Source organism: Perognathus longimembris, chromosome 3 (genome assembly GCF_023159225.1).
Source record: "Perognathus longimembris pacificus isolate PPM17 chromosome 3, ASM2315922v1, whole genome shotgun sequence".
In the NCBI taxonomy this organism is placed as follows: domain Eukaryota; kingdom Metazoa; phylum Chordata; class Mammalia; order Rodentia; family Heteromyidae; genus Perognathus; species Perognathus longimembris.
In genome coordinates this window covers 97,470,496-97,480,633 of record NC_063163.1, presented here as the reverse complement: position 1 = coordinate 97,480,633, position 10,138 = coordinate 97,470,496, and the positions used below count along the sequence as shown (strand labels likewise).

The 10,138-nt window shown below is 48.0% G+C and overlaps 1 protein-coding gene across 1 annotated transcript; it reads left to right on the top strand.

Moving 5' to 3' along the window:
- The first annotated feature begins 254 nt into the window (after positions 1–254).
- Positions 255–1,172, top strand: Mif (macrophage migration inhibitory factor). Its single transcript, XM_048340947.1, has 3 exons — positions 255–476; positions 677–849; positions 966–1,172. The coding sequence occupies exons 1-3, from the start codon at positions 369–371 to the stop codon at positions 1,030–1,032; spliced, it is 348 nt and encodes a 115-aa protein (XP_048196904.1). The 5' UTR covers positions 255–368; the 3' UTR covers positions 1,033–1,172.
- Positions 1,173–10,138: the final 8,966 nt, after the last annotated feature.

The window sequence follows — 10,138 nt, the reverse complement described above, 5'->3', positions numbered from 1 at the left end:
AACCATCCGCGCCCAAGTAAAGGCCAACAAAAGGCACCGAAGAAGGGAACCCGTAAAATCTCTGGCGCTCTGAAAAACGACGCAGCGCGCACACGCCGGCCGAAGACGCAGCTGGGGCCGGCGCTGACGTCACTAGAGGGGGCCGAGACTTCTAGTAGGGGCGGGACCTCCGCTGGTGGTGGCGCCACGCGAGGGGCGTGGCTCCTGGCCTGGGGGACGGGGCCTCCACCGGCGGTGGCGTCATCGGAGGCGGAGCCGCGCTCGGGGCGGTGCGGGGCCTGGGTCACGTAGCTCCTCTTCCCGGGCTTCGGCACCGCACGTCTCTCCCGGTGCTCCCGCCGCCGCAGTCCCGCCGCTCTTCCGCCATCATGCCGATGTTCGTCGTGAACACCAACGTGCCCCGCGCCTCGGTGCCGGACGGGCTCCTCTCCGAGCTCACCCAGCAGCTGGCGCAGGCCACGGGCAAGCCGGCGCAGGTTGGCGGGGAGGGTGCTGGGCCTGGGTGTGTCCGCCGGAGAGATGGGGAACCCGGGCCGGGGGCGCGGGTGGTGTGTGTGTGGGCGCGGGGCGGGGGGGGGGGGCGCAGGATGGAGGCTCGAGCTCGGGAGCGGATGCCCGGGGTCCAGCAGAGTCTTTCCCGGCTGGTCGCTCAGTCCCGTTCTCCCCCGCCCCGCAGTATATCGCTGTGCACGTGGTGCCCGACCAGCTCATGGCCTTCGGCGGTTCGAGCGACCCCTGCGCGCTCTGCAGCCTGCACAGCATCGGCAAGATCGGCGGCGCGCAGAACCGCACCTACAGCAAGCTGCTGTGCGGGCTGCTGGCCGAGCGTCTGCGGATCAGCCCGGACAGGTGCGTGGGGTCAGCGGTGGGGATGGCGGGGGGAGGGGGGGAGACGCAGACCGCTCCACGGTCCGCTCATCCGGACACCGAGGTTGTTGACTGAGCCCATCTCCCATCCCTCGCAGGATCTACATCAACTACTACGACATGAACGCGGCCAACGTGGGCTGGAACGGCGCCACCTTTGCCTGAGGAGTGCCCGGGGCTTGACTCCCCGGCCCTGGCCCCTGCTGCTCTCAGTGTTAAGTGCTCACCCATTCTTAGCGACCCCCTCCTTCCGGGTCAGGAGAAATAAATGGTTTAGAGACCACAACTGCCTTGGCTTCCTTGGTTTGCAGAGGGATTGGTGCCTAGAGGGGCCATTGACCGCCTCCCCCCCCCCCCAACTCCCTCAGCTCAGGCCGGGAAAGGGGGTCAGGTCCAGCAGGGTCGGGGCTGGAGAGGTTGGCCTGCTGCCTGGAGCCACAGACCCTGGAATCAAACATGAATCTGAGCCACCCGGTTTTTGGCTCTGCCTTCAGGGGCAGGTTCAGTGCTCTTGGCGGGAATCCAGAGTTGTGCTCCCTCTTGTAAAGGCAGCTCCTTTCATTGCTGTGAGGTGTGTAGAAGAAGGGATTGGGATCATACTAGCTTAGATGGGCTAGCTGGCTCTGAACTCACTTTTTCTCCATGTTCCAGATGGGCTAAGGATAGCATAAAGTAAGTTCGTTTTCCTGAATCTCTCTTAGGCCAGTGCTGCAGTTTCTTTCATTGATATATTGATATGAAAATAGTAACTTTGCTTATCGCTTTTTGTTTGTACATGACAGCGAATACTATTGAACTATGTAGCAAAGACATGACAAAAACAATAACCAAAACAGCAACCCAAATAAAGTAAAACACTTTTTATTCAAAAAAAAAAAAAAAACAGTTGAAGCCTGGCACCAGTGGCCCATGCTTGAAATCCTACCTAAAATCTGGGGTCACTGTTCAGAGTCAGCCCAGGCAGGAAAGCTTATTAAACTCTTAGCTCCAGTAAACCACTAAAACAATGCCAGAAGTGGAGCTGTGGTTCAAATGGTATGATGTTAGCTTTGAGCAAAAGCAGCTCAGTGACAGCATCCAGGCTGAATTTGAGCCCCAAGACTGGTTTATAACAACAACAACAAAAAGTTTAAAAAAAAACTGTAAGAGAGACACTTCAGAGTTTGAAGCCAGCCTGAGCTTCAAACATTATTGTCTCAAAAAAAAAAAAAAACAATGGTGAAAGGGTGCTGGTGACTGAGATCAGGGTTATGGTTCTAAGCCAGCTTGGACAGAAAGTCTGTAAAGACTTTTGTCCAATTAGCCAGCAAAAATCCAGAAGTGGAGCTGCGACTCAAGAGGTAGAATACTAGCCTTGAGCACAAAAGCTCAGGGACAGTGCCCAAGCCCTGAGTTCAAGCCCCATATTCAGCACAATAAAAGGGCCAGGGAGGCAAGAGGCCAGGCACTGGTGGCTCGTGTGTAATTAAAAACCAAGAGAGAGACCTGCTGGTGACTAATGTCTAATCCTAGATACTCTGGAGGCTGAGATCAAAGCCAGCCCCCCCCCCCAAGTCTGTGAGACTCGTTTCTAGAACCACCAGAAAACAAAGTGGGGCTATGGCAAGCAAAGAGCTCTAGGGACAGCACAGCCCCTAGACCCCTCAAGTTCAAGCCCCCGACCGACCAACAAAAAAAGGTGAAGAACCATGTTTTCCTGGCATATTCAAGGCCCTGGGTTCAGTTTCCAATACATACAAGCTCTGAAATGTAAATTGCAGTTATTTTAACTTTCTTTTAAAAATGGACAAAATAATGGGGTTCATTATGAAATTTTCATGCCTGTGTACTATATACTTCAATCATATTTACCCTATTGCTGTTTTTCATTTGGCTTCCTTCTTGTTTTTTTTCTAAGTCTTTATTACACATGAGAAAAAATATATTTGTCTTCCCATGTCTTGATTATTTTACTAAACTAAATGCTCTTCATTTCCATCCATTCTGCATATGACACAAATTTTATTCTTTATAGCTGGATAATACTCCCATTGTATATCACACTTTATCCATTCTGCTTTCAGGGGGCTAAGTCCTCTCATCACAAGAGTCCCCTGACAGTACACCAGGCTGAGGAGCCACTGGTAGCATTCACAAGTGGCTCTGGAAAATGTTCAGATGTCAAAATGAATGGTCAACAAAATCACTGTTTAGGTCCAGAGTGGTAGGGATCCCACCGGCCCAACTCCTTATTTAGGGAGTATGGGACTGTGGTAGGACTGGGCTTCTTCAGTACCTACACTATAGGGGCCTGGCTGTTGCCTTTGGGCAGAATTTGTCCTCATCACTCCGCTAGTGAGTGAGCCTGCCATCTGGACTGGCCTAGCCCTCCTAAGTCAAAGCCAGTCTTAATATCTGCCTTTTGGAAGAAGTGCAGGAAGGGTGCTCTATGGGCCCAGAAGCCTCTGTTAATTCTGACGAAGTGAGAAACAGACCTTTCCTTGAGTCATCAGGTAGTGACCGGGGATGCCTCGTGAGGGTACAAAGAAGCTGCATCAGAGGCCTTGGACCCTGAATAGGCACCACAGGCTCCTTCCTGGGAACCATCACCAAGAACCTAAACTACGCCCAATGACTGCAGATCACCAGTGTGGCACTGGTGAACACCTGACAGGACATTTTAGGTATCTAGCCTGAATATGACAAGTCATGGGCAGCTTAACCACTCAGCTCTCAGTCCAGTGCCCACAGGAATTTTTCATGTGGATGCACACCTTCTCTTCCTTTCCTTCCTTGCATCAGCTATCCAGCCTTCCTAGTTTACAAATCTGCTGCTGCCCAGCTTCTAAGACACCTCACCCTCAGCCCCAGAAAAACAGTGGGGATGGAAGGGGTGATGTTCAGAAACAGGAAGGAGAATCAAAGCTCAAGGGAGTGTGGAAGGATAGGATCTCTTGCTGTGTGGCAAATTCCTTCCATAACGCTTCCCCAAAACAAGCCACTCAGCTTACCCACTGCCTCACTGAGGATCTCTCTCCAGCAACTCTCAGGCTTTGTCCTCAGTAAAGGGCTGACATGGCACCTGCTGCTGCAGCCAAAGGTCCCACTCATTTCAGCACATAGGTAGGCTTGGATCTCCTTGTTGGATCTGAGCACCTGCTGTAGCAGGTGCAGCAGGCTGTTCCTCAGCCCTGGCCTTTGTCACATCCTTTCAGCTCACATATAGCCCCAGCCTTTGAAGTCGGAGACAGAGTTTGGTCTAAGTCCCCAGTTCCAAGTTCAGAACCTGGCTCTGCCCCACACAGCTCCAACCTGGCTTCATGGGACTCAAAGCAAGACGTCTCCCTTTATGCCCTACTTACTCTCAGAAACTTGCACCACAGAGAGCAAGTAGGGGCTCAGGTCTAATTCCCTCATTTCACAGATGAGGACACAGACCCTGGGGTGCCCTGGGTGTGCTACCAGTTTGGCTGCATGGCTTCTGGGCACAGCTTCCCCCTTGGTTCCATTTCCCCAGTTAGGACCCTTGCTCCAGGTTATCACATAAGCAATGGAGGCTATTCCCAAATAAAAGTTGGGGGTCTCTGGGAGGTGGAAGAGGCAGGCTGGACATGTGCTGTGTAGAAGTGGAAGGCTAGAAGGGGCTCACACCGTCCACAAACAGGTGAAAGTTTGAGGCTCTATAGGCTGGTGAGGAGATTTTTACTTTAGGTGGCAGCTTTTTGGAATGCAAGGAAAAGGAAGATCAGAGACCCCTGTTCTTGGCCCTGCCCACTGCAAGTCATACTACATCCTCTTTTCTATTCAGTCACTCCTTTTTCCACCCTACTTTCTCCAAAGCATGAATTTCTCTGCCCTCTGAATAATTGTCCCTCTTTGAATACCTGTCACTGCCCAAGGTCTATGAGTTAGTCTTCCAAATGTCAGCAGATAATCATTTTCAATGATTACCTCAAACCTCAAGGTTGGACAGGTGGGGTGGGGCAAGTAATGCCACTGTTCTGTTATTGCTCTGGTGTTGCCATGTCATCTGATAAAGAGCCCTGGCCTACAGAATATTCCAGACTATCCTCACAGCCACTGTTTGCCATACACAGATGGCTAACTGGAGCAAGTTTTGTGCCTGGATCTGCAGGTGCTGTTCCTTCTGCATGAAATGTCTGTTTCCCACCTGTCCATGGCAACCCCAGGACACTGCCCAGGCTCACTCCATGAATGCCCTTCTGGCACAAGAGGAAACTTACAAATCCCTCTAATTTAGCCCTGTCTGTTAAGCTAAGATTTCTCTTCCTGGGTCTCCAGCAGCCCCTGCCCCCCCCCCCCAGGGAGTGCACCCAGTTCTATAATCTGTGGGCTGCTGGTCTCATGAGCTTCTAGACTTGTCATTCTGGAGTGTCCATCAGTGTAGACTTCCCTAAACCTCCTGGATCACATCCTAGGGCATCCCCTCACCAACCAGGTATACCTTTATTGCAAAGACCTCTGCTCCCCAGTGCCAGCTGTTTCATTAACTGACTGCAACTCTCCTCCAACACCAGACCACTTCTCTGGAAATCTGGTCTCAGTGAGATCAAAGTCTCTGTTCTGCTTGCTCCCTCTGCAAGTCTCAGTTTTCCCCATCTGTGAAATGAAGGGATTCACAGATGTCCTTCCTACATATTCACTTAATGACAGAGGCATGGTGGGAACCTCACATAGCCCCAGAGGCATAATTATTCGGGGAACACTGTGGGACTCTGGGGAAAGAGCAGGTGGCCTGTGCCTGTACTCAGGTCTTGATAAATTGTGAAATCTCTCACTCGCTCCTTTGGAGAGCTCTATATTTCCTGTTATACCAGCCTCAATGTGCTAGCCTAGAGATGAGGAGATATGGCACAGTAGCTTCTTAGAGGGCTCCACATGGAGCAGAAAGGTAATGGGAGGTTGGGGAGAAGGGAGGCTGGAGGAGGCGGAGGTTCCCTGTGGGAATGTGATGCAAGTGTTATTCACTGTGGTCTGCCAACCCCATCCATGCTGAAGTGCCCATCACTCAGGAGCTGGCTGTTCTGGTGACCCAGCTACACCATTGCCTTTAAAGCAATAGATAAAAATAGATTAGGGCTGACCCTCTCAATGTAAACAGTTTTCTGGTAGCGTGGGAGAGGTTAATTGATCCCTATAGCTCGAGTGTTTTCTAGTTCCTACACCACTGGTATCTTCTTTAACTCCTCACACCAGTGGGGAGCTAAGTATTGGACCCTTAACATGGTGTAAAGCTACTAGCCCATAAAATTTACCCTCTGTTCCCATTCCAGTTCTCCCCAGAAAGCAGAGACAAAGCCAGGTCCCAGCCCTGCAAAGTGTTATGCATGAATTCTAGAACCAGGATGGGGTACAATACAAACCCCACCTACCATTTGCTTAGATTGCTTTTCCTGTAAAGCCAAGCCCACTTTGCCTCTGTGTCTTAGGCCTGTTCCTCCAGTCCTGCCTGGAGTCTGAGCCTCCATCATTTAATGACCATGGAGTCTGGACTCACCCCTACAACCATCCAGACAGGATTCCAAATGGGAAAGCTACCAAGGAAGTCTTATCCTTGTATCTCCCAGTGACCTACTTTTGCATACTTATTTTTTCTATATTAATAGACGATGTATTTATGTGGTTTACATTCAAAGCAGGCCAAAGGGCCTCAGAGAAAAGGCTCCCTGGTACCACCTCTCCCCACAGGGTGACCCGCCCTCCTCCAATCCCTCCCAAGCTATTTCATGCAAACACAAGCAATATTGATAACATGCCTCCCTATCTCAGATCACACCTCCCGCCAACAAGTAGCAGCATATTCTACATATGCCTGGCACTTTATTCTTTTTACTTAAAAGTCTCTGTTGGCATCTAAAGATTTTCTAATATTCTCACATAGAATAGGCCATGGTTTCATTTAATCAACCCCAGGCCTTGGGTTTTTCAGCTGTTTTCTGCCTTCTGTTCTTTACTTTGTTGAGTTCCACTGCAGGAAATTTCCAGAGGTAGAACTATTTGCTCACAATAGGGCTAGATTCCCCACTCAGGGGAAGGGGTCTATGGCACCACCCCACTAGACAAGACATAGGAGACCCTCTTCCAAGCCCCCATTGTTGTCATTTAGCTGTCTGATGGGGAAATGCTTTTCTCTCAAGCCAAAAGGCTTTCCATTTGCCTTCGTCCTATGAAGTGCAGGACTTTTTCAGATGATCCTGACATGACACTGAAAGCAGTCTTCATGATTTCTGTCACGTAGGCCTTTCCCACACTACAATAACCAAAGTCTCCCTGTCACTGGTTCTAGGACTTAGATTATTTTGCTTTTGCATTTACATTTTTGTTCTATCTGGTATTCCTCTTGTCAGATAGAAAATATGGTTCTGGTATTTAGTGTAGACACATGCTACCCACGTCCCTTGGCATCTGTTAAATCATGTAGAGGGAAAATACCACTTTTATCTCAAATTAATCTTCCTTTTGGGTCTACTTGGGCCTACTTTTGAGCTCTTGACTCCTTGATCAGTCTGTGGTGCTCTCATTTGTAATAGGTGGAGGAGATTATTTGCACAACTCTTCCTTCCTCTTGGTGCCACAGTGGACATGGGAAGTTGGGTGAGTTTTCCCAGTACCTTCCTTCTCAGGCCTCATCCTCACCCCATTCTGGCTCTCCCTCCCACTGCTTGCTGCAGCCCTCAGTTTCACCCTTGGCCTACTGCCCTGCCTGCCAACTGTCCACTGTCTGGTCCCATTTTCCTAGGAGGGCTTGGTCAACTGTGTTCACCAGTCAACCTGTGAGGGCACAGGGGCATCACGTGATTCTCCTTATCAGGTGGATGAACCTGTTCCTCAATGCATTGATGCCATTAGCAAGAAAACAAGGAGCTGTGACACATTCCAACAATTTTAGCCACCAGAGGAGCTACCATCGGCAGCTGCCTTTTCATAGCCCCAGATGATCTTCAACCCTGCTATGAACTTCAAGAGGTCTTAAGCCCTCTGGATGGCAAGCCAGGAGATCCAAAATTAAAATTAAAAACTAAAAACAAACAAACAAAAAAAAACAAAAAACACAAACCAATGCGAAGTCATCCTCCACCCCGAAGAGACTTTCATTGAATTCTGTTGGAGCCTTCTAGTATTTCTCCAGGAGAACCCTCACTCTAGCGATAATGACTCCTGTTTTTTTTGTTTGTTTGTTTGTTTTTTTGTAATTTCTGATAGTTGAGAAGATACATTTGCTTTTACAACCAGCTCATTTCCTTCTTGTTCAGAGAAGTGAAAGGAACCTTGGGATTTTATTCCTTTCAACTACTCCCCACTTCTGTTGAAGATGCAGATTAACTCCAACATTGGATCTGGAGGGAAAGAGGCAGAAAGTGGTAGCAGAGAGGCAGCCTGAAGTCAAGAGGCAGAGGGACTCTCCCATCGAGTACCTCTCCCACTGAGGCCCACGGTAAGGCTAGCGTTCTAACAAACCTCCTTAAAAATTGTTTTCCAGTATGATGCTCCACAAGTTACAGGAAGGAACATGCATCAGAGACTGAGAGGTGAACTGTGCTTTCAAATCTCCACCCAGAAAACAGCTAAGGCCTCATTTCTATAACATGGGAAATATGAAGAAACATGTGAATATGATGGTCCAAGATTGGGCAAGCACAAGATCATCTCTCCCTGATTATGATTTTTTGCCCTGCTTAGTATGCATCCTCTGCCCTAACTTCAAGAGTCGTGGCTTTGGAACTGAGTCTCAGTGGACTATTTCACTCTTTGTGACAACTATCATTGGCATTCTATTATGATTGATTCTCACCAAGAGGCAGACCCACTGAATACAGTGACTCAAGCAGGCTTCTAGTGGGCGCACAGCTTTGGAGAAGAATGTGAATGAATCTGCTAGTATATAGTGTGGGGTTGATGGGACTAAGGATATGCCCAGAAGATATTGTTCTCAAGCATAAGGATATGAGTTCCAGACTGAAGAGAAAAAGCAAATGGAAGCAGCCAGACAAGAGGTAGAAGAAGTTCCCTCTACCCTTTCCTTTTAGACTGTTTACAGATAGAGATCCTCCCCCAACCCCAACCTGCTCCTTTGCCTTTGTTTTCTCAAGAAGAAATCAAGCACTGAGGCTTTGATGAGTGACTAAGGCTTTGGTCCTCACCCAAGCCATAGGACTCTCACAGCAAAACACGAATGAGAACTGTGTGCTAAGATAGGCTTAGGGATAGGCTGGAGGAGTGGCTCAAGAGATAGAGCCAGCTGCCTAGCAAGTGTGAAGTTTCCAGGAAAGGATGAATCCATCATGATATGGTGGAGGTGATTCTTTAGTGAATTTCTGCCAATCAGAACACAAACCACAACCAAGGAAGGGAGAAGAACAGGTACCTTTTAGAATCCATCCATTGCCAACATCAAAATGTTGAGTACAGTCATCTCTGTATTGATGTTAAGAATGCTAGTGAACATAGGTAGATAAGAAAGGCCAAAGGAAGACATAATGGGTGTGAGCTTATAACAGTGTTACATGTTTAAACATATGTAGAAGAACCAGAAGCAAGACAAAGTACATGTAAATACTTGCGTTGTGTATTGATACAGAAATAGACATTTCTCAGAGTAAAATATGAACTTACAGAAACCATACAGACTGTAACTTCATACATATAAAGTGAATATATGGGTAAATAAAAGAAATAAATAATAGAAACTAGATATCCCTGTACCTAGAAATAAATCCAAGATGTATAAAACTCTACAGGGGACATTGACATCCTGAAGGTCATTGAAGAACTAAATAATGAAGAAAGCAATCATACCTATGGGCCAGAGGCAACATTGTGATGTTGATAGTTTCCTTCAGTCTGGTTCAGGATTCAACACAGTCCCAATCAAAATCCCAAAACATTTTTTTTCATGGAAATTGGACAATCCAGTTCTTACAATTATATGAGGTTCCAATGGCCAAGCACTGAGAACTTTTCAATGTCAAGATGTATTATAAAGCCACACAACTGAGGCAAAGTAGAATTGGCACAGGGGTGGAAACAGACCAATAGGAAAGAAAGGCCCAGAAACAGGTCTTGCCTTAAACACACAGGCACAATAAATGATTAGGGCAATGTTAAAATCTATGTGAAAATAAACATCACTCAAGTAAGAGGACTGGGTAGCTGGCTACTATAGAGAAGATAAATTGAACTGGACTCCTATGTCATATCCACAAAAAATTATTTCTACATGGATTAAAGCCATAAAGAAAAAAAAAACTGTTGAAAAGATCATATAGAAGAA

Bases quoted from the DNA above. Each gene is read 5' to 3' on its own strand.
- Mif (XM_048340947.1), top strand. From the start codon at position 369: ATGCCGATGTTCGTCGTGAACACCAACGTGCCCCGCGCCTCGGTGCCG. The intron at 477-676 runs GTTGGCGGGGAG...CCCGCCCCGCAG, and splicing joins CCACGGGCAAGCCGGCGCAG to TATATCGCTGTGCACGTGGT. The intron at 850-965 runs GTGCGTGGGGTC...CATCCCTCGCAG, and splicing joins CTGCGGATCAGCCCGGACAG to GATCTACATCAACTACTACG.